Source organism: Melanerpes formicivorus, unplaced genomic scaffold (assembly GCF_026170545.1).
Source record: "Melanerpes formicivorus ecotype bairdi unplaced genomic scaffold, bMelFor1.0.p_v2 SCAF_9, whole genome shotgun sequence".
Taxonomy (NCBI): domain Eukaryota; kingdom Metazoa; phylum Chordata; class Aves; order Piciformes; family Picidae; genus Melanerpes; species Melanerpes formicivorus.
In genome coordinates this window covers 12888975-12913021 of record NW_027142361.1, presented here as the reverse complement: position 1 = coordinate 12913021, position 24047 = coordinate 12888975, and the positions used below count along the sequence as shown (strand labels likewise).

Genomic DNA, 24047 nt, shown 5'->3' with positions numbered 1-24047 from the left:
TGCAGCCCATGCCCAGTGTGCAGTGTTGGGGGGTGGCAGTGTGGCCATCTCTGGGTGCCACCATGGCTGGAGGGACCCAGCAACCTCTCCTCCTATCCCTCCTGTCCAGTGGTGGCCCACAGTTCTTCTGGGGCCTCCAATGGCCCTCGAAGCCCAGCCCTAAGCCCTTGACCTGTGGGTCTTCCCTATGGCTGCTGCCAGCCAGTGGGTCTGTCCCAGTGATGCTTGCAATGTGCAGTGGCTGCACAGATTACCACTGCATGGCACAGCTTGACATGGCATGGCCTGGTGCTCCTTAGCTAGGTATGGCACTGCTTGACTTAGCACTGCATGGCCTTGCACAACTTGTTTTGGCCTTCCACTGCTTGGCATAGGGTGGCACAGCTTGGCATGGCCTGGAATTGCTCAGATCTGGTCGGTATGGTTCAGTGATGCTGGACTCTGCCTGGCTCAGCTTGGCCCAGCCTGCCTCAGCCCAGCACAATGTGGCACAGCTCAGCTTGGCTTGGCACAGGTTGGCTCACAGTGGTCTGGCCTGGCTTGGCACTGCATGGTCAACATTGGCTCAACCCAGTCTGATCCAGCCTGGCTTGGCTTGTCTCAGCTTGTCCCAATCCAATCTGGCCTGGCTTGACACTGCACAGCCATTGACTTTGCTTTGGTTGACCCAGCCTGGCTTAGCTTGGTCTGCCATGGTCTGGCTTGGTATAGCGCAGCACAGCTTGGCATGGCACAGCACAGGTTGCCTCACCATGGTCTGGCCTGGCTCAGCACTGCTTGGCTAGCACTGGCTCAACCCAACCTGGTTTGGGTCAGCTTGGCTTGGCTCAGTCGAGCTTTGCTTGACACCACACATCCCTTGACAGCGTTTGGCTTGGTCTGGCACGGTCTTGCTTGGCACAGCATGGCACGGCATGGCACGGCACGGCACAGCTTGGCTTAGCCGAGCTCAGCAAAGCCCAGCGTTACCCGGACCGTCCCATTCCTGCCGATCCCCGATGACACCCGACGAATCCCAGTCCGACCCTGCCCGCCCCTGCATGGCTCTGCCTGGCCCAGTGGGTCCGGCTGCGCTGGCGCGGGCGGCGGGCGCTAGGACCGCGCGGCGCGGCTCGGTGCTGCAGTAGAGGCGGCGGCGCTGCGGGCGGAGGGAGGCCTGGCCGGGCAGCGCAGCGGCGGCGGCTCGGCACGGCGCGCCGGGCCCGCACCGGCCCAGGTAACGGCACTGCGGACAGGAACTGGCCCCCACTGACCCCCGGCATGGGGCAAACCACTTCACCCTCCCTTGGCACCGCCGGGCTCGGCAAGACTCGGCTCGGTTCGGGAAGACTCGGCTCAGTTCGGCACCGCTCGCCTCGGTTCGGCAAGACTCGCCTCGGTTCGGTTCGGCTCAATTCGGGTCGGTTCCGCACGGTCCCTCCCGCACTCCCCGCCGACACACTCCCCGCCGACGCCCTCCCCGCCTCCGTGCCGTCCCTCCCCGGTGTGTGTCCCGCGTCCCGTGTCCCGTCCTCCCCCGTTCCCTCAGGCTCGGCGCCGAGCAGGAAAACATGGCAGCGGCCGGGTCGCCACCCGCGGGGCCCGCCTCGGCCTCCCCCCCTCCTGCCCCGCTCCCCGCCGCCGCCCCCGCTCTCGGCCCGGCCCCGCTCGGCGGGCGGGGGAAGGGACGGGTTGGGGGAGCGGGGGGGTGCTTGGCGGCGGGGCCCGGCGGGCTCGGCCGGGCCCCCGCGGCGCCGCCGTGTCCTTGAGCGCAGCGCCGGGCGGCTGAAGAGCAGCGCGGGGGGCCCGGCCCGGCCCGCGCCCCGCTACGAGGGAGAGGTCCCCGGAGTGGGGGAGTGTGTGTGCGTATGTCCCAGCCCCATCGCTTAGCTGCGGAGACCCCCGGGGCGAGACCTGCGGAGAGCCCCGGAGTGATACCCCAGGGAGCCGGGGGAACTGTGGAGAGCCAGGACGTGTACTCTGCTCACCCTGGCTCCGGTGCGGGGTCGCAGCCCACAGCCCCCCGGCCCTGCACTGCCCTCCCTCGGGCGGCAGTGGCGTTGCCCCGGGGGTGTGTGTAGGTGGCGTCCGCCTGCCAAAAGTTTTCTATTTTTGCAGCTAAAATAACACCCCCCGGGGGAGCCTGAAAAGCCCAGGGCAGGGAGGGGGCAGCAGGGCACAGGGTGGCAGCGTACTGGGTGCCTGTCTCCCGGCCTCAGTGGAGTAGTTTGGCCACCCACTCACTTCCTTACTTCCTTCAGCTTATCTTTTTTTCTTTACCCCCACCACATCCCGGGTTTTGGGGTGTTGGTGGTGCAGGGACCTGTGGGCATATGAAATGTTCCTCTTCCTCAGTTCCTCTTTCTTTATTTCTTCCCTATGTGTGACGTAGATGGTGTCACCGTGGGATTGGCGTTCGGTGCTCACATTTGCTGCACTGAGCACAGCAGCAGCGGTGGAGGCAGGACTGCCACAGTGGGCACCTGCATCCTTCCCACCTGTGCTAAATGCTGCCCATCACCCACCCCATTGGGGAAACACACAAGCGGGGGACACGGCATCAGCCCTGAGCAAACCAGTGGCCATGGGAAGTGGATGTTGTGGTAGCCGGCAACTGCTCCCAGCAGCTCCCGTGCCCATGTTGGCCTTTTTGTGCTGAGTCAGCTCAAAACTTCCTCACGGGAGCCTTATTTCGTGGCACGAAGCGCCTGCCACTGCTTGTGGAAAGGCAAGATACTGGCAATGCTCACTGCAGCTCGGGCTTTGCCCTGGCTGTCCACATGACCACGGAGATACTGACTGCAGGTGACGTCCCTGCCTTAACGGTGACCAGTGGTGCTGCCACCCTGTCACAGTGCCATGGTGGCCTCTCAAGGGCCTTCAGGTGGTGATTTCCGTGTGAGTATTTTTAGGTTGACACACCCACACGTCCCTGCCCAATGCTTTCCCATGCATTCTGTCTGCCCCAGGCCATAGGGAAGTGTGTGGGCTTGCCAGGTAACCACCGGCGCGTGTGTGCGTGTGCTTGGGACGTGCGTGTGCCAGACACACACGTGCTGCAGTGGCTCTGGCTCTGCAGGATTCGCCAGGGGTGTTTGGGTGTGATGTTTCTTGGGGTGGGAGATGTCATCTGCATTCTGTTTTGGTTCTGGAATCCACTTGCCCTTGAGGTTGCAGTTGGTTTGGGGGTTTAATGCCACCACCTGAACACCCACTGGTGCCACCACCTCATTGTGAGACTTGTGGGGCTGCACCAAGCAACTTCACCAAACCTGGCAGCCTGGATGGGATTGGGCTGAGTCACCATTCCACCGTCCCACTCTTCCCACCACTGTCCCACTTGCCTGCCATGCTCTTGCCACCGGTTGGGCCTGTTCCTGCAGTTAACCGCCCTTCCCAGTTCCAAGCATGTGCCTGGCTGCCAGTCTGAACCACCCCAGCTTTGCTCCTGGACCTGCTCTGCTGCCAGCTGGAGGCTTCAGCAACGCTGGGGGCTCTGCCCACAGTGGCACTTCCTCACCATAATCAGATCATCTCCCAGCCTTTTTTCCCCTAATAAGCTGAGCATGTTGAGCTGCATGGTGTCCTGTGGCGAGGTGTTCCCACAGCTTGGGGAGCTCAGTTCATAAACTCCACCAGGGCTGCACTGTCCCACCTGCCAAACCGCACTAAAACCCAGTGCCAGGGTCTGTGGTGTGTGTCATGGCACTGCTTCACTCTTGGGGTGCAGTGAGGTGCCATGCATCACTCTAGGGACACAGCAGCACAGGGCAATGCATTGCTCTGTGGGGTGCAGTGTAGTGCAGCACACTCCCCAAGGTGCAGCACAGGGCAGTACACTGATCCCCAGGGTGCAGTGTAGAGTTCTATGTTGCACCCTCCGGTGCAGTGTTGTGCAGTGCATTGCTTTTGAGGTGCAGCACAATGCATTGCATTGCTCCCCCGGGGTGTAGTGTTGTGCCATGCACTCTTCAGGGTGCAGTGCAGGGCCCTATATTGCACCTGGAGTGCTTCTCAGGACCGCACACCATTTCCTCCGGGTGCAGTATGAGACCAGTTTGGTGATGCCAACCATTCTGGGGTTCCCCTCAACCCTCCTGGCGGGACCTGTTAGTGGTTCCTGGGTGGCTGTGGTGAGTGCAGGAGCCACTGCAGGGGCGGGTGAGCAGGAGCTTCCCTGCCTGTGGCCATATGCACCCCCCAACAGTGTGGCCAAATATTTGGCTCCTAAGTTGTAATTATGGGCGATGAGGTCAATGCTTTGCTCGCGACCGTGGTTTTGGTGCAACCATCTGTTGGAGGCGATCGCAGGGGAGCTGCCGGCACTCAGTTACATTTCATGCCCTGGAGGATGCCCACTCCATCCCCGTTGCCCCCACGGCAACGGGGGGGGGGGGGTTGGGGCTTGGGGGGAGGCCCCCTCCGTGAGTCAGGGGTAGGGGGTGCAGGGGATGGGGGGTGACTCACGGACGCAGCTCCAGGCCCCTCTGAGTCAATGCTGAACTTCATCCCCGGTGCTGGGGAGGAGGAGGAGCGCGGCTGCCCGGGGGTGGCGGTGACTCAAAGTGACAACAACAATAATAATACGCTGCGGCACTTGTCACGGGAGAGGCGTTTGGACAGGGTCCCTTCTGCCACCGGCGGGGCGGAGATACACGAGGGACCCCAGCCAAACCTGGCGATGGGTGTCACCGCGCCGGGAGGGGGGCGGGATGCTACACGCGAGGTCACATTAGGACAGGAGTGAGGGGGACTGCGGTGAACGTGTCACCCGCCACCTGCGTGGGGGTCTGCGGGGACCCTGCTCGCCAGCACCTAAAATGGCCGTTTGGGTTTCTGCGGCACAGCAGCGGCGGGCGCCGGTGAGGTCCCTAAATGTAGGGGAGGGGAAAGGTTTGGGTTTTTTTTGTTGGTGTTTTTTTTTTTTTTGTTTTTTTTTTTTGTTAACGCGGCGTGTCTCATCCCCCCGTCGCAGGTAACCTACTTTGGAACGCCTCTGCCGAGTGTGACTCGCCGGGGCCCCGGAGTGCGGGAGCGGCACGGCGCGGGCTGGGAGCTGCCGGTTCCCCCGCTCACCGTCAGCCCTGAGGCCGGCCCGAGCCCTTAAATAGGGAGGCAGGAGGCAAGCGGCGCCGTGAGTCCCTCCCCGCGCCTCGGCACAGGACGAGGGTCTCTCTGTGTGTGTGTGTCCCCGCCGCCACCGCCAAGCCGCTGCGTCGGCGAGGGGATGTCCCGGCGCTGCGGGAGAAGGGTTCCGGCGGCCTAAGGTGGGGGGTACGACACCACAGCCGCCCCCCCCCCCCCCCCCCCCATTCGCCCCGTCCCCTACATCCTGTGAGCCTCGGCCGGGTAAGAGCGCGGAGGAGCGGGGCCGGTGCCGGGGGGGCTTCCGCGTTAGCCGCATGGACCCTCCCGGTGGGACCGCGCTCGGCTGTCCCCGCCGAGCCGGCGGTGGGGCTGGGGAGAGCGGGAAGCAGCCGGTGCGGCCGGTTTCTCCCCGTCTTTGTTACAGCGGCCGGCGGGCCGGAGCTGCCGCGGGGTTTTGTACGCAGCCCAACTATTTTTAGAGCGTTCGGAGACCATGTTGGCTGGAAGCGAACCAAAGCCCTGCGAGCTGGCCCTTCGGCAGCGCCAAGAAGGGCAGTTAGTGGCCGTACGAGCACCGGGGAAACCGGGTTGGGGGGGGGTTCACCTGCCCCCCAGGGGCTGCCAGAGGGACGCCAGTGCAGTGGGGCTGGGCTTGGGGGCCGGAGGGACCCCGGTGTCGTGGGTCTGGGGGTGCCTGAGCCATTTCCTAGAGACGTATCACATGCCATCAAGGACCCACTGGGGACATTGTCATTCCGCTCTTTGGGCACGGGGGACCCCCCTGAGGGGGCTGGGGCACTCCTGCCGCGGTGCAGGGGTGCTGCTGGGGTGTCCCCAGATACTTATCTATGGCTCGTGTCCTCCCGTGCCCACAGCCAGGGCTTTGTTGTGGCACAGCTTGATGGGAGCAAGGAAGGGGGCTCGGGCAGCTTCACGCTCACGAGCAGCACTCCAAGGAGGCAGCTTACAGGAAGGGCCATGGGACTGAGGTGCACATTGCTGTGCCAAACTGTGCCATAGTGCTGGTGGCACAGCATCTACCAGATGCGTGCAGGAAGCAGCAGCATGTGGGCGTTGGAGGTGCTCCGTGGCAGCCCAGGCTCCCCACAGAGGGGCAGAGCCGTACCTGGACTGCCAGTGTGGGGCAGAGTCCATCAGTGGCAGAAGGCAAAGAGTGTGACCAGGCCCTTTGTGGCATGGGGCTGGCCGGGCCAGTGCCTCAGGATGGGGAAGCCCCTGACTGGCATCTGGCACAGGTCTGGCCATTGCGGGGGAGGCAGCCTGCACCCCACATCTCTATATTATGTACTGTATCCACACTCATCCCACATTCCCATCCCACACCCATATCCTGCCCTCCCAGGTCTCATCCTGCACCCAGCACCCCCAGCCCACATCCCCCATTCCCATTCAGCACTCCCAGGTCTTACTCTGCACCCAGCACAATTAGCCTGCATTCTGCACCCCCAGCCCACACACAGCACCCCAGCTTGACTCCTACATCTGCATCCCCCACTTCCAGTTTGCACCCCCAGCCTGCACCTACACCTTGCACCCCCTTCCTCATCCCCCTGCCATGTCCCACCCCAGCCCTCCCTGCGAGAGGGGCCATGCTGAGGGAGCTGAGACAGGAACAGCTAAGCTCCCACTCATCTCCCACTCTCCCATTTCCCACCTTCCAGCCCAGCACCCCGAGTCCTAGAGGGTCCCTGTGCATGTGGTGGGTACAGCTGGAGGGGGCAGGAGAAGCTGCAGCCCTGATGGGGACCCCTCCACCCCTCACAGGCAGCCCCCCATTGTAGATAGCCATAGGGACAAACGGGATGTGACAGATCTGATCATCAGTGGCCCTGCCTGCCCATAGTCCCCCCGCCAGCAGCCCCCCAACCCGCCTGCCGGCTGGGAGCAAGCAAGCGAACAGGCTGCAGCTGGAAAGCTCTAGAAACAAATTGCAGCTCTGGTGCCAAAGGCAACAGCAGCCTCGGCCATGGCTAATGCAGCATTTGCCATAGCAACAGGTGCCGGGGCTCAGCCTCCTCCACAACCCCTATTGGAACCCCCCCGCCCTGCACTTCACACCCTGCACCTGCAAGCTGCACCCTGCAGAATGCAACCTGCCCTCTGCACCCCACACCTTGTACTCCACAGAACACACCCTGCATTTTGCACCCTGTGTTCTGCATCCTGCACCCTGCAGCGTGGATACTCTGTGCCTTGCACCCTGCACGTTCTGTATCCTACCTCATGCACCCTACCCTGCACCCCCACACCTTACACCCCACAGTCTTCACCCTGTGGCAGGCAGCTCGCGTGGTGTGATGAGTACCTCATGCTGGGCACTGTGTACCCCTCAAAATGTCCCATGCACCCCACACTGCACCTTGCACCTTTTGCCAGCACAGCCAGTGCCATGCACCCCACGCTGTGCCCCCTGCAGCCAGGGCAATGCCAGGGACAAGGGCCCCCAGCCCAGCCCAGCTGAGTCAAGGTTGTGGTGTGTTAATAATTGCCGGGGGCCAGGGCGTGGTGCAGCCGAGGGGCGGTGGGGCTGGCGTTCCCCCCTCAGTCCCAACCCTTTCTACTTCCTGCAGGGGCAGAAGGATCCAAGCAGGTGGTGGGACGCAAGGGCTGGCCGCTGCACTGGGTGACAGCTCCTGGACCCCTTCCGTGGTGCAGAGAGCCAGAGAGTGGTGGTAGCAGCAGGACCTGCTTTGGTGCTGAAGAGCTGACAGTCCCAGACACCCACCCTTGCTCCCTACCATGCCATCCAGTGGGAGCCTCGACACCAGCAGCCCTACTTCAAACCGTGAAGCACTTGACACACACAAGGTAGGGTCCTGCCATAGCTCAGGGAATCTGTGGGGGGGTTGGGGGGTGACCTGGTTGTTCTGTGGACATCCCTAATTCTGGGCTTGGCCTGATACAAGCAGTGCTGGAGTACTGGTGGGCTCTGGGGGTCAAGTTTGTGTCTGGCTGGATGGTGTGCAGATAAAGGGAGTGTAGGGTCCCCTCTGCCATGTGCAAAACCCTCTCCCCCTTGTCACAGTGGGGAATAAGGTGCCAAGCCAGGGGAGCCCTGAGCTGCAGCTGGGATTAGTGCGGATTGAGCTATTCCTGGCAGTGGGGAGAGGACAGGGCAGCAAAGACCTGCTGTCATCTCTCAGCAGTAGCAGCCAGGGCTGGGACAAGCCTGGCTGCAGGGAGGAGGCTGCTGGGGTAGGGGGTGTCCCCCGGCTCTGGGGCTGAGTGGACATACAACCTGGACTGTGGGGCAGTGGGATGGGGACACAGGACATGCAATGAGAGGTGGCCCTGTAGCCTCACCACAAGACCCAAGCTCAAACCCTCATGCCAGTCTTGATGCTCCATTGTGGGGGGGCTACCTGCTGCAGGGACTAGGGGATCCCTGTCCTTCTCCTGCCTCCTTATGTGCAATGCTGCAGCTGGGGAAGGAACAGTAACCCCCCTGTGCCAGGTGGCATGTGGTGCATGCTCACCTTCTTATCAGTGTATGATACCCAGGGTTTTCAGCCCTGGTGCATGGACCCTATCCCTAGTACATGCTCCCCCCGAGCATCCCTGTCTGGAGAGCGGCTCTGTGGGGAAGGGCTGCCCCTCAAATTGCCCTGTCTGCTGCAGCGCTCAGCAGGGGCCAGCTTGGTTGGGGTGTAGCAGTGGGCGAGAGGCTGTGCTGGGTTTGTGGCGGTCGGAGCCAGAGGGGATGGCAGGTTCTGATCCTGTCCTCACTGCTCGCTGCTACACATGGACATGCCAGGCTTGCGTGGCGCTCCCAGTGCTGGCAAAGGCATCACTCTTCCTGTGGAGAGAAGCAGCGTCCGGGGGGGCACAGGGGCAGGGCCTGCCCTGGTCAAGGCGTGGGGACTGGAGCTGGTGGCCAGCTGGCTGCCGTCCTGCTGCGGGCAGCAGGGGATTGGGGTCATCCCAGTTCCTCCAGGCCAGCTTGACCGTGGCAACTACTCTGAGCCTCCAGGTCAAGCCTGGCTGGTCTCTGTGCCAGTGCTCCCCATCCTCCAGCCATCACTCTGGGCTGCTGGATGGATTGAGCCATGTGTCCTTTGGTACTTTTGTGGCATGACTGGGGGGGGACAAGTAAACCAGGGGTTAGCTGATCAGTACCATGGTTTAGCACATGGCAGCCTATGCCAGGGCAGCAGCATGTGGCCGATCCCACCTGCATCAATTGCTGGCACAAGGAATGTGAGCCGAGGCTGTGGGGCAGACCCTAGGAGGTGGATGTGACAGCTGACCCTGTGTTTTGGTGCAGTTCTTGGGGGTATGTGGCAGAGCTGGCTTGGAGAGTGGGGCTGTGGCATGTGGAGGGATGCAAGGAAGAGCCGTGGGAGAAACTGGCGCTTGCAGTGCAACCTGGCTCACCCTCGAAAGCAGGACCTGCCAGTGCTCGTGCTGATCCCCCGGGTGCCAGTGCCCCACGTGGGCTGGCAGCAAGTTCACCGCGAGCACGCCCAGCAGAGCACTGTCCTGGCCTGACCCCACCGGGACACAGCATCCCCTCCCCCGCAGAGGTCACCTCTAACAAGGGGTCCAGGAGAATGAGGCTGTACAGTGCTGTAGGTCATGCCAGGGCTGTCGGCTCTCAGCACAAGCCTGGCAAGGCTGAGCTCCAGCTCCTGTGTGAGTTGGGGTGGGTCTCTGCACCCCCATTCTCCTGCCCAGCCAGGCCAATTTCCTTCCACTGCCAAGGTCTCCCTAGTGCAGCCGGGAGCTGGGACCCGACACAGCGGCTGCAGAGCCAGCACTGCGTCATGCAGCAGCTTTTCCTCCTCCTCCCTCCTTGGCGGTGGTTTCCCTCTGGGTTGTTGCTTGGCAGTGGCGCAGGAGCAGGGCACACCAGGGACGTGCCATGCAGCCCCGCGCCTGGACGAGCCCTGGGGAGAGGAGCCGGCGAGGAGCAGGGTGATGTATGGGGAGATGACTCAGCTCCCGGCAGGATGCGGGCAGCGAGGGGCTGCAGCACCAGCTCCACCACGCCGGGAAGGGGACAGCGGATCCACCTCTCAGGGCTTTGCACAAGCCTTGCTCATGCTTGGGCTGCATTCTTGCTTCCCCGATGCCTGCTCTGATTTTGGGATACGGTGCCCTGGATGGGGGTCCCTTCAGCCCCGGTCCTGCCCCAGGCCCTGCATCCCCCAGCTCACTGGTATGGAGACTGTGCTGATCTCCGTGGCAGGGCCACAGGGAGCTCATCTTGTACGCCCCCGGGCTGGGAGCACCTCCCTGACCCTGCATCAGGGACCCCCGCCCCCAACACTGCAGTGTCCCTCTGGCACTGCAGTGTCTTTCATGCCAGTGTTCCATGTACTGGGCACAGCATGGGGAGCAAAATGGATCCCTGAGCACCAAGTCGGGGTGGGGGTCCCTCCTGCAGCTCTGCACCAGGGTGTCCTGTGCACCATGGGAGGAGCTGGGGTTGCTGTGGCAGGCAAGGCACTGTGCCCAGCATTGCTTTGCCAGCACAGGGCATTGCTGGGAGAAGAATCACAGCTGTGCCTGTTGCCACTGTTTAGGCGGTGAGGCAGGCCTGGGGCAGCACAAAGAGACCCCTGTAAAGGACTGCAGTCTCCCAGAAGAGGGAGCATTGCCTGGGGATCCTGTAGAACACCCCTTGCCTCACCAACACCCACCATGTGCCCCCCAGCTGCATCCTCTCCCAGCTGCAGGATTTGACACCCTGCCAGACCTTTCCATTCTATCCATTCTAAACACTCATGCACGACTCCTGACAGGGGGAGATGGGAATTGAGGGGCATGGTTTGGGTTGGCAGGGGTGGGAGGGAGCTGGTCTGGGGCACCACAGCTGTGGGGTGCCATGGCCATGGGACATGGTGTGTCCCAGCCCTGCGGGACCTTCAGGCTGGAGCCTAGCAGGGATGTGCTGATGCTGTGGGCATCGCTGCCTGCAACCACCCCAGGCCCAGGGAAAAGGAAGGCAGCAGCAGGCAGCAAGAATGTGTCTGGGACTGGCGCCCACCATGACTGCAGGGCCACACGAGTGCAGCTGGATGTCTGCGCTGTCTGGCTGCCAGTCTCATCCCCTCCCTGGCCTCTCCCTCGCCAGCCCCCCGCCGGCCTCTCCTCCTTCCCCTGCTCCCCCTCTGTGGCCTCTTCCTGCCTTGGCTGCTGCCGACGGGATCTTCTGGGGCTCAGGTGAAACCAGCTTCGCCACCGCCACCGGACACGCGAGGGGCCCTGTGCAGCCTCACCCTGCGGACACGTCCCTTTGCCAGGACGCAGCACCAGGCGTGGGACCCCCAGGCAGGGATCAGGACCCTGAGCAGGAAGCGTGGCCTCCGGCACAACACCATCCTTGGGCGGGTGCTGCCACTGCGGGAGCAGGTTCATTTCCCGGGGCCAGGTTCCTGCTCCACTGCCTGTGCTGGTGTGGGCACCCTGCCAGCACACAGAGCTGGGGCACGGTGCTGGGGAGGTGGGGGTGGGGTGGTGGGGCACTGGCAGCTGCTTCAGGCAGAGCATGGAGAAGGGGGTGCAGTCCCCAAAAGCGTGCAGACACCTTGCTCTGAGCACACCCTGGCTCCTGCTGCCTGTCCTTGTCCCCAGGGAGCTCTATGGCCCCTGCTGTGCCATGCCATGCCATGGGGTCCATGCAGGCCTTTCTGCATGCCACAATGCAGAAGCCCCAACTCCCACATGCTTAGGGTGCTTGCAGGCTGCAGGGGTGAGCACATACTCCAGAGCTGGCTGGAGCAGAAGCATGTATAGGAGGGTTCACCCAGTGATGGTACCCACCTTGTGCTGCAGCCCCAACCTGGCAGGAGCCACAATCACCCTTTCTAAAGGTGCCCTGGAGGCCACAGGCTTGCTGATGCCAGATGATGCCAGGCACCCAACCATGTGCAGCCCTCTGTGGTGTACCCTTGGTGCCAGCCATCTCAACGCTGAGCAGAGCCGTGCCCGAGACCCCAGGCTGCCCAGCCCTGGGGCCGATGGCATAACCATCCTCTCTATCTCTGGCTCGCAGGGGGAAGAGGAGCCTGAGGAGAACCAGAGCAAGGAGGAGAAGCAGGAGCCAGGGACGCCCATGAGGAAAGCTGGGCGGCCTGGGCGGAAGCGCAAGCATGCCCAGGTGAGCCAGTGGGCACTGGGCGCAGTGGGGTGTCCCCCACCATGGGGCTGTTCTGCCCCTTTGCTGTGTTGGTGGGAGACTATGGCTTCCGGCATGCAGCTGGCCCCCGCAGCTTCCCTGTGTGCAGGACATGCAGCTGCTTGCTCGCCACCCCAGCAGCCTCCAGCCCCTGGTAAATGCTTCCTGTGCCTGGCGGCGGCAACTTACTCCTCAGTGTGGCTCTGGTTGAAGCCCCGCCGTGCATTTGCTCCCCATCTGAGGAGCTGGTACCCTTGTGTGTGTCCTCAGCCACCATGAAGCTGCTCAGCCCTCTGGCTGCTGTGACCAGCCAGGCACCAGGTGAAGGTGCACAGCTCTTGGGCTCATGCCAGCAGCTGCAATAACAAAATGGATATGGGCATGCAGGGCTGGGCCCTACCCCAGCTTCCCCAGCTCCTGCCTCACAGGTGATGCCCACTCCAAACTGTTCAGGGCTCGGCAAGGGATACTGAATCCCCAGAGGAAAGATGCACATCATCACCCTGGGCTTCAGCAGTGTCCCTGTCCTCATAGCAGGGGACAGTGGGACAGAAACAATCAAGGGTGGGGCACCTTCACTGCTAGAAGGGTGAAAAAAACCTCCTTGCTGAGGTTTCCAGCTGCATAAAGGGTTAATCCCGTGCTTTGATGTGTCCACATCCTGATCCATGTGCTGGATCTGTGCCTTCACAGCAGCAGGGCCAGGGAAGCCAACGTGTGGGGGCGAGCAGGGGTGTGATGGGGCTGGATGTGGTGCAGGGCTGGGAGCAGGCAGGCAGGCTCTGGAGGCTGGCTGTAAATGCAGAGGAGAGGGAGGTACGTGCTGGGGCGGGGGGAAGCCGTTTGGGTGGAAGAACAATGCTGGCATAGGAACAACTGGGGAAAGTTGTCAGGAAGAGATCGAGCCTGGGAACCAGGAGGTCTTTGCCCATAAGAGCAGGCGGCCCCAGGAGCCCTCTCTAATGCCCCAGGATGGATGGCAATGTTGCCACAATGCTAGGCACCTCCCAGGCCTCCTGCAGAAGAGCTGACTGGCTCACAATGGGTGCCCATTCTAGCTGCTCTTACTGCTTTTTCCCTTGTGCCACACCTGCCCCATTCATGGCACCAGCCCCTTTGTCCAGCCAGCAGGTCCTGCTGCCAAGCAATTGGAGCTGGCAAGCTCCACAGCCCCATGGGCACTGCCAGGATGCTGGGGAAAGCCCCAGACAGGTGTGAGGTGCTAAAAATATCCTCCCCATTGTGCCAGTGCCTGCAGGAGCAGCCCTCTTCTGGGGCCACCAGACTGGGGACCCTAGGGGAGCAGGCTAACTCCTTGGGGTCTGGCTGAGGGTCTCCAGAACCCTGTTCACCAGGATTCAGCAAGTAGATACATGTCAGGAGAGTGCTGAGCACCCACCTCAGCTTATGCCTGGGCAGGGACATGAGCCCTGTGTGGGGATGGAGCTTGCCAGTATGGGGAGGGGGTCAAAGTGGGTCTGGGCACTGAGCTGCCCCAGCCCGCTGCCCTGGAGGGGCTGAGGTGAGTGAATCTCCATGGAACCCCTGTCTGGTGAGAGCTGATCCAGGGGTTCTGATTGAGGACAGCCCTGCAGGGACATGTATCATGGTGTTGGTGAGCCATGCTGCACTAAGCCATGCCAGGTCATACTATGCTGTCCTGTGGTGCACTTTGGTTGAGCCATCCCATACCACATAGAGATGCACTGTGCTATGCAGTGCCAGACTCTTCCATGCTCCCAATCCCCAGCAGGGTCCAGCACAGGCTCAGTAGTGGGACACACCCTTGTGCCTTGGTGCCATGGATGAGGCAGCGGCTCTCCAAATACCTTCCTCCTGCAGAGGAGGTATGGCCACGGGGCTGCCTATCCCATGTCACCCAGCTGGACAGCTCCCCAGGATTGGGCAGGGGCTGGTGCTGCAAACCCTGGAAAGGGGGTTTGCATGAGCGCTGCAGTGTTTGGAGCTGTCCCAAATCCCTCTGCTGGGACTTGTCCTTAGCATCAGCATGTGTGCCCACGTAGCCAAGAAGGCCAGCAGCATCCTGTGTTGGATCAGCACCTGTGTGGCTAGCAGCACTAGGGCAGGGATTGTCTCACTGTTCTCAGCACTGCTGAGGTTGCATCTTTAATACTGGGTTTGGTTCAGTTTGGGGCCCCTCACTCCAAGATGGACATTGTGGAGCTGGAGCATGTCCAGAGAAGAACAACTATGCTGATGAAGGATCTAGAGCATTCATCTTGTGAGGAGCAGCTGAGGGAACTGGGATTGTTTGGTCTGGAGTAAAGGAGGCTCAGAGGAGACCTCTCCACAGCTCCCTGAAAGGAGGTTGGAGTGAGGTGGCAGTTGGTCTCTTCTCCCACAGAAGAAGGGATAGGACAAAAGTAAGCGGCCTCAAGTTCTTTCAGGGGAGATTTATGTTGGACATGTAGAAGAGTTTCTTCATGGAAAGGTTTCTAAGGCCTGGAAGAGGCTGCCCAGGGCAATAGGATAGTGTCCATCCCTGGAGGGGTTTAAAAGCCATGTAGATGTGGTGCTGAGGGACACATTTTAGTGGTGACCTGGCAGTGGTGGGTTAATGGTGAGTCTTGATCGTAAAGGTCTTTTCCAACCAAAACGATTCTATGTGTCCTCAGCACAACCAACCGACAAGGTCCCCCCTGGCAGCAAGCAAGGCACTGGGGCGGGCACAGGGCTTTCCAGCCCAACAGGCTGCCGGGAGCAGCCTCCTTGGCAGGGGCCCAGCAGAGGGGAGGGGAGCAGCAGAAAAGCTGTGCTTGTTCCCAGGGCCCGGCCAGCGCAGAGGAAGTGGGTGGGTGGGCAGGAAGACAGACCTGTCGCTGGGCTCTCCTCGGGGATGGGGACAGGCGCCGGGGTGGCCAGAGAGGGGCAGGGACATAGGGTGGGTCCTGGCTTCCCCTTCCCTTGTGCCTCACTGTCCCAGAGGCAGCATCTGAGCGGTGGCACCGGCGTGCCCAGTGTGCCAGAGTCCAGTTCTAACTCAGGCAGGAAAGCAGTGACGCTGCTGGAGCCAGCGTACCAGGTTTCGCTGGGGTAGCTGTTGATGGGCTGGAGGTGAGAAGATGCTGCTTGTGAATGGGTGTGATGCCAGGGCATGCTCACCACTGTGCCAGCTGTGGTGTCCCTGTCCCAGCAAGCTGTCATGCCAAGAGATGATGCCCCTTGTCCCACTGCAACATGGCAGGACCCACCAGCCTGGCACAGCCTGGCACTGTCTCACAGCATTGTGGTGCCCAGGGAACTATAGCTGCATGAGTGCCATGGTAGATATATGGCCTCCTGAAAATACAGCTTGCTGGATCTGCTGTGCTGGTGGGAAGAGACTGCCAAGGGCAAGGCTATAGCACCAGGGTGGCATTCAGCATGGCAGCCCCCACAGCCCTGCATGGGTAGGGAGTGATGTAGCTCCCAGTAAGGGACATATGATCTCAGCAGGATGGCATTGCCCAGTCCCAGGGCTGATAGTAATGTCATAATGCTCATCGTGGTGACACTGCCATGGCCTCACAGTATGAAAGTATGCCACCATGCTTCTGCTACCCTTCTGGGTCTCCTGCAGCCAGACTCAGGCCCCATGGATGGATTAAGCCCCTGCAGCTGCCTAATTCAGAGCACATTTGCTGCCCTTCCCATTTCCTCCTGGGAAGCCCATACAGCCCCTGTGATTGCTGTTGGTACAGTGTCCAGGATGCAGCCCCAAATAAAAGGCAAGAGTGGGACTGGGAGTGGCTGGGGTCCTGGTACCACACTGAGGGGATGGCAGCCAAGAACCACAAGGATTCCAGTATGTATGTCAACAAGCCCGAAGGATGGGATCCATCCAGAGGGACCTGGAAAAGCTGGAGAAGTGGATCCACGTGAACCTTGTGAGGTTCAACACGATTAAGTGCAAGGTCCTGACCTGGGTCAGGGCACCTCTCAGTATCAGTTCAGGCTGGGGGATAAAGGGATGGTGAGTAGCCCTGTAGAGGAGAAATTGGGGGTACTGGTGGGTGAAAAGCTGGATGTGAACCACCAATGTGTGTTCACGTCCTAAAAGGCAACTGTCTTCTGGGCTGCGTCCAAACAGCATGGGCAGCAGGGAAGGGATTCTGCCTCTCTGCTCTGCTGAGACCCCACCTGCAGTGCTGTGTCCAGCTCTGGGCTCCTCAGCACAGGAGAGTCATGAACATGTTTAAGTTGGTCCAGAGGAGACCACAACAATGATCCAAGTGCTGGAGCCCCTCTGCTATGAGGACAGGCTGAACCAGTTGAGGTTGTTCAGCTTGGAGAAAAGAAGGCTCTAGGGAGATCTTACTGTGGCCTATCAATACTTAAAGGGGATGGTAACGGAGTGTAGAGACAGGACAAGGGTATCATAGTATCAGTCAGGGTTGGAAGGGACCACAAGGATCATCTAGTTCCAACCCCCCTGCCATGGGCAGGGACACCCCACACTAGATCAGGCTGGCCAGAGCCTCATCCAGCCTGCTCTTAAACACCTCCAGGGACGGGGCCTCGACCACCTCCCTGGACAACGCATTCCAGGGCTTCACCACTCTCATGGTGAAGAACCTCCTCCTCACATCCAGCCTGAATCTCCCCACCTCCAGCTTCATTCCATTCCCCCTAGTCCTATCACTGCCTGAGATCCTGAGAAGTCCCTCCCCAGCCTTCCTGTAGGCCCCCTTCAGATACTGGAAGGCCACAATTAGGTCACCTCGGAGCCTTCTCTTCTGCAGACTGAACAGCCCCAACTCCCTCAGTTTGTCCTCGTAGGAGAGGTGCTCCAGCCCTCTGATCATCCTTGTGGCCCTTCTCTGGGCACGTTCCAGCACCTCCACATCCCTCCTGTAATAGGGGCTCCAGAACTGGACACAGTACTCCAGGTGGGGTCTCACCAGGGCTGAGTAGAGGGGGAGGATCACCTCCCTCGACCTGCTAGCCACACTTCTCCTGATGCAGCCCAGGATCTGATTGGCTTTGCAGGCTGCAAGTGCACACTGAGAGCTCATGTTGAGCTTTTTGTCCACCAGCACCCCCAAGTCTCTCTCCTCAGGGCTGCTTTCCAGCCAGTCCCTGCCCAGCCTGTATTTGTGCCTGGGATTGCCTCGACCCAGGTGCAGGACCCTGCACTTGCTCTTATTGAACTTCATGAGGTTGGCTTGTGCCCACCTCTCCAGCCTGTCAAGGTCCCTCTGGATGGCCTCCCTTCCCTCCAGCGTGTCTGCTGCACCACACAGCTTGGTGTCATCAGCAAACTTGCTGAGGGTGCACTCAATGCCACTGTCCATGGCACCCACAAAGATGTTGAACAAGACAGGTCCCAGGACTGATCCCTGAGGGACTCTGCTTGTCACTGGCCTCCACTGGGACATGGACCCATTGACAGCCACTCTTTGGGTGCAGCCATCAAGCCAGTTCCTTATCCATCTAGTGGTCCACCCATCAAACCCATGTGTCACCAGTTTGGAGACCAGGATGTGGTGCGGGACAGTGTCGAAGGCTTTGCTCAGGGCCAGGTAAATGACATCAGTTGCTTGCCCCTCATCTATTAATTTTGTCACCTGCTCATAGAAGGCAACCAGGTTGGTCAGGCAGGATTTGCCCTTGGCAAAGCCATGCTGACTGTTCCCAATCACCTCTTCACTATTCTTCTGAGCGAGTAGTGCCTCCAGGAGGATCTGCTCCATGATCTTTCCAGGCACAGAGGTGAGACTGACTGGCCTGTAGTTCCCTGGTTCCTCCTTCTTGCCCTTTTTGAAAATGGGGGCAATGTTTCCCCTTTTCCAGTCTGTGGGGACTTCACCAGATTGCCATGACTTTTGAAATATAATAGAGAGGGGTTTAGCAACCTCATCTGCCAGTTCTCTCAGTACCCGTGGGTGTATCCCGTCGGGTCCCATGGACTTGAACACTTTCAGGTTCTTCAGGTGATCACGAACCTGATCTTCACTTACAATGAGCAGTTCTTCCTCCCCATCCCTGGCATTGTCTTCCATAACATCAGGAGTGTGGCTAGAGGCCCTTGCAGTGAAGACTGAGGTAAAGAAGTTATTAAGTACCTCAGCCTTTTCCTCATCACTTGTGACCATGTCACCATTTTCCTTTCTGAGGGGGCCCACACCTTCCCTAGTCTTCTTCTTCCCATTCATATACCTGTAAAAGTTCTTAGTATTCCCTTTAATCTCCCTGGCTAGATTCAATTCGAACTCTGCTTTGGCTTTCCGAACCAGGACTCTTGCTGCTCAGGCAGCTTCCTTATCTCCCCCCTGTTCTAGCTGTCCTTCTCTCCACTTCCTGTAGAGTTTCCTTTTAAGTAATAGTGTGTCCAGTAGCTCCTTGCTCATCCAGGCAGGCCTCCTAGCATTCTTACCTGCTTTTCTCTTTGTTGGTACACAGAGCTCCTGCACACAGAGGAGGTGGTCCTTGAATACTGACCAGCTGTCCTGGGTCCCTCTTCCCTCCAGGGCTTTGTCCCACGACACTTTGGCTAGCAGATCCCTGAAGCGATCAAAATCTGCACGCCTAAAGTCTAGGGTCGTGAGCTTGGAATACTTCCTCCTGATTGCCCTGAGGATATTAAATTCAACTGCTTCATGGTCACTGCAGCCAAGGCCGTCTATGAGCCTCATATTGCTTACCAGCCCTTCCCTGTTGGTGAGAACAAGGTCCAGCATAGCACCATTTCTTGTTGGTTCCTCTACCATTTGGAGGAGGAAGTTGTCTTCTATGCAGTCCAGGAACATCCTGGATTGCTGGTGCCTTGCTGTGTTGTCCCCCCAGCAGATATCCAGGTGGTTGAAATCACCCATGAGGACCAGGGCTTGTGACCTGGAAGCCGCTTCTATTTGCCTATGGAGGGCCTCATCTGCTTGGATCTGCTGGTCAGGTGGCCTGTAGGAGACCCCCACAGTAATATCTCCTTCCCCTGTCCTGCCTTTAATTTTAACCCATACACTCTCAACTAGCTCATCATCCCTCCCCAGGTGGAGCTCCACTGAGTCCAACTGGCTATTGACATAGAAGGGAGATTAACTCTAGATAGAAGGAAGAAATTGTTTGCACTGAGTGGAGAGACACTGGCCCAGGTTGTCCAGAGAGGTGATAGATGCTTCAGCCCTGGAAACTTAACAGGTCAGGTTGAATGGGCCTCTCAGTGACCTGCTGTAGTTGAAGATGTCCCTGCTGACTTTTGGAGAGTTGGACTAGATGAGCTTTAAAGGTCCCTTCCCACCCTAACCATTTGCTGGAGAGCAACCAGGCAGAGAGGGACCTGGGGGTGCTGGTTGATGGTAGGATGAACATGAGCCTGCAGTGTGCCCAGGTGGCCAGGAGGGCCAATGGCATCCTGGCCTGCATTAAGAACAGTGTGGCCAGCAGGAGCAGGGAGGTCATTCTGCCCCTGTACACTGCACTGGTTAGGCCACACCTCGAGTCCTGTGTCCAGTTCTGGGCCCCTCAGTTTAGGAAGGATGTTGACTTGCTGGAACGAGTCCAGAGAAGGGCAACGAAGTTAGTGAGGGGCTTGGAACACAAGCCCTATGAGGAGAGACTGAGGGAGCTGGGGCTGCTTAGCCTGGAGAGGAGGAGACTCAGGGGTGACCTTATTGCTCTCTACAACTACCTGAAGGGGGGTTGTAAACAGGCAGAGGTTGGTCTCTTCTCCCAGGCAGCCAGCACCAGAACAAGAGGACACAGTCTGAGGCTGCGCCAGGGGAAGTTCAGGCTGGAGGTCAGGAGGAAGTTTTACACAGAGAGAGTGATTGCCCATTGGAATGGACTGCCCGGGGAGGTGGTGGAGTCGCCGTCACTGGAGGTGTTCAGGAGACTTGACAGGGTGCTTGGTTGCATGGGTTAGTTGATTAGGTGGTGTTGGGTGATAGGTTGGACGCGATGATCTTGAAAGTCTCCTCCAACCTGGTCTATTCTATTCTATTCTATTCTATTCTATTCTATTCTATTCTATTCTATTCATGATTCTGTAACACCTCAGCCCTCCTAATGGCACCAGTGTCTGCTTCATCGAGCTGTGCCCTCCGTGGTAACCAGGCTTTGTTGCCTTCCACAGCTCAGAGCATCATGGGGAGTGGCTGTCAGGGACGTCTGTGACTGGTGGTGGCTCATGTCCCCAGTGCATGGTTGTATGGTGACCCTGTGTGTCCTGATCTAGGCAAACATGCAGGAGAGTTGATCTAGATGATCTCCAGAGGTCCCTTCCAACCCCTACCATTCTGCGATTCTGTGACCCTGGTTGATTCCTGGTGCACACACATCCCCAGCACAAGTGCCATCACCGTGCTGTCCCCAGGTGGGAGCAGGTCCAGCCTGGTGCAGGGAGGTGCACAGCACAAGAGAATTCAGGAGCAGTTCCATGGAGCTGAGAGCCATTGCACCAGTGTGGCCGTAGCAACCCACCGGTGCTGCCAAACACCCTGTTGGGGTTCCCCCTGGCCCACATCACCCATCCTGCCCTCCTTCCTGGCTCTGCTTTTGACCCCTCGGCACAACATGTTGCACATTGGGGCCAGCGAGCTTGCAGGGGAGTGGAGGAAGTGACTGCCAGCAAGCCGGAGCAGCCGAGGCAGGCAGGAAGCGTGCGTGGGGAGGAAGCAGCTGCACCCAAGCGGGCGGCAGCCAGGCGAGAGGGTGTGCAAGCCCGAGGAGGGGATGCACCATGGTAAGCGGCCCACACTCCCCACCACCTGCCAGGCATGCCTGGGGAAGAGGCTCCTGTGGCATGAATCCTGGAAGCCCTGGCAATCAAAGCCACCTCTGTCACTTGCTGTTGCCCCTGGAGCTCCTGCTTTGTCTCCTACCTTATGGCCCTGGGGCAGGGGAGGGTGGGCATTGCCTTGGGCACCCCTATGGCACTGCAAGCACCCCAACTCATGCCAGGCCTGGCTGGCAGCTCAGCATTTTCTCCCTGGCACATTGCCACTGTATAATGTATCTTGGGACATGTAGTTTGCTGGGAATGGGCAGGAGTGTCCCTGCAGCTGGCATCTCTCTGTGCCACCCCAGCACTGCAGCCAGCTTCCCCTGTGCCACTCGGCCACTGCACCAGCCCCATACCACTTCCCCGGCACCCCATCCCTCTTGGGAACAAACGTGGGGCCTCTCCCTCCCTGGGACTCTGCAAAACCCCTGACACTCCTGGCTTCTGGCAAAGCCTTTGTTGAGGGCTCAGGGGCACAGGGGTGCCCGGGCAGGTAAGTGCAGGGCTCAGATGCACAAGCTCACAGATGCAAGCATGAGGCTGGCACACTTGTGGCAGTGAGCATGGGGCAGAGGATGCACAAGTTTGTGGTGTGGGATGTGGGGCTCAGGGCTGCAGAAGTTCACGGACACAAGTGTGTGGGTCTAGGGAGCACAGGCTTCCAGAGGTGAGCATGAGAGTGGTAACCTTGTGGAAGTGATTATGGGCCACAGGATGTACAAGTTTGCGGAGTCAAGGTGGGGTTCAGGTTGCACAGGCTGGCAAGGACGAGCACAGGGCTGAGGGGTGCACAGGCCTGCAGAGGTGAGCACAGGGTTCTGGGGTGCACAAAATCATGGAGGTGAGCACAGGCATCTGGAGTGCACAAACTCACCAAGGTGAGCATGGGGCACAGGAAACAGGGCCAGGCACCACCTCCTCAGCTCCTGGTGCTGGGAGGCAGTGGCAGCACCTCTGGGTGTCTGTTCTTGGAGTGTTCAGCCTCCTGTGACCCCCCAGGAGCACATGGGGGAGGGCGCTGAGCCCTGTGGCAGTGGGTCCCACCAGGGTGTCAGAGCCCGCCCTGCCACGGCTGCACCTGGTGTCGCAGTGACGCGGCAGCACTTTCACTCTCCTTGGCCACGGAAACTGCCGAGCCAGGCTACTCCTCTCGCTCTGACTCTGCTCCTGCCAGCCCATGCCATGCAGTGCCATGCAGCTTTCCCATGGCTGGTGGCACAGCAGGGACTGGCTGTGCCATTCCCAACCCTGCAGCCCTGTGCTGACATTGGCGCTGCCTGTCATGTGCAGGCACCTGCTCGGTAAGCACCGGCACCGCCGGGCTGCTTCTGTGCTCCATACAAACACCAGGGCCAGCAGCACATTTCCTGTGCTCCCTGACACACACTCCCTCATCACACACACACAAGCCTGACACACACAAACCCACCACACACACAGACCTCTACCACACACACACCCCCATCGCACATGCACACACATCACACACCTGTCACACACATACCTGTCACAGAGACCTGTAACACAGACCTGCCACTCTCACACCTGTCACACACACACACCTCTGTCACACCTGTCACACACACACCTGTCACACATAGAGACCCTGTCACCTCACACACACTTGTCACACACACACCTGTCGCACACACTCCTGTGACACACACGCCAGCCATGCCCGTGTGTCATGCTCCTGTGGGTGTCGTGGCATTGTGTCCTGGTCCTGCAGGTGACAGCATTGTGCCCAGGTCCTAAGAGTGCTCTGGTGGTATGTCCTGTCTGGTATGTCTGGGTTCTGAAGGTTTCATGGCCCTTAGTCCAGGTTCTGAAGGTGTCATTGCAGTGTATCCAGGTCCTCATGGTGTCAGCTCCATTTATCTTGCTCCTGTGGGTGACATAGCATTGTGCCTGGGTCCTGAGGTGGCATTATGGTACATCCAGGTCCTGAAGGTATCATGGCAGTGTATCTATGTTCCCGTGGTGTCATATCCTTGTTTCTTTGTCCCGAGGGTGCTGTGGCTCCATGTCCTGATCTTCATGGTGTTGCCTCCATTTGTTTTGGTCCTGAGGATGACATGGCATATCATGGTCATAAGGGCATCACAGTGGTATGTCCTGCTCCTGAGGGTGCCATGATGGGGTGTCCTGATCAGGAGGACCATGTATCCTGGTGTTGAGGGTGCCATGGCTTTGTTTCCTGTATCCTAAGGGTGTTGTGTCTGGGTGTCCTTCTCCTGAGGATGTCATGCTAGAATGTCTAGCTCCTGAGAGTTTCAGGGCGTTATGTCCTGGTCCTGAGGGTATCATGACACTGAGCCCCGGTCCTGAGGCTGACATGGTTGTGTGGCATGGTTGTGTATCTTGTTCCAAAGGGTGCTGTGGCTGTGTGTCCTAGTCCTGAGGATGTCACAGCCCCATGTCATGTTTTTGTGGGTGTCACGACAGTGTGTCCTCATCCCGAAGGCACCATGGCTGTATGTCCTTGTCACAAGGCTGCTATTTCACTGCATCCTTGTCCTGACACTGTGGCTCCCATGTGTCCTGGTCCTGAGAATGTCATGGCAGCATGTTCTTCTCCTGAGGATACCATGTCTTGGTCCTGAGAGCATCATGGCAGTGTACCAAGGTCCTCATGGTGTCACATTCTTGTGTCCTCGTCCTAAGGGTCCAGGTCCTTTGTGTCCCCATCCTGAGGGTGTCATGGATGTGTGTCCTTGTCCTGAAGGTGTCAATACAGTATGTCCTGGAGCTGAAGGTGTCATTGCAACATGAGCTGCTCCTTAGGGTGCCATGGCAGCACTCCTGGGGTACCATGGTACCATACTCTGGCCCTGAAGGTTTCATGGCAGTGTGTCCTGGTACTTAAGGTGTCATGGCACCGTGTCCTGGTCCTCCAACTCTTGCAGCAGTGTCTTCTTGCTCTAAGAGTGCCATGGCAGTGTGGCCTAGTGCTGAAGGTGTCTTTGTCCTGAGAGTGTCATGGCTGTGTGTCCTGGTCCTGAAGGATTTGCAGCTGATGGTGTCATGGCAGAATGTCTTGGGCTTTGATAGTGCCATGGCCTTCTGCCCCCATCTGGAGAATGTTATGGCTGTGTGTCCAGGTCCTAAAGGTGTTGCGTC

General features: G+C 59.4%; 1 protein-coding gene across 6 annotated transcripts in view; it reads left to right on the top strand.

Annotated features, from left to right (window-relative positions):
* The first annotated feature begins 1165 nt into the window (after window positions 1-1165).
* The window catches only part of DNMT3A (DNA methyltransferase 3 alpha), a 47888-nt gene continuing 25006 nt past the window's right edge, over window positions 1166-24047 (top strand). For 2 of the 6 annotated variants that reach the window (XM_068143062.1, XM_068143059.1), the window contains exons 1-3: window positions 1166-1216; window positions 7659-7896; window positions 12086-12190. In XM_068143062.1, the coding sequence (XP_067999163.1) occupies window positions 7828-7896; window positions 12086-12190 (174 nt within the window). In that variant the 5' untranslated portion in view covers window positions 1166-1216; window positions 7659-7827. Of the gene's footprint in view, window positions 1217-1284; window positions 1400-7658; window positions 7897-12085; window positions 12191-24047 lie in introns of those variants that run through there. The other 4 variants (XM_068143065.1, XM_068143063.1, XM_068143061.1 and 1 more) reach the window with 3 other exon arrangements.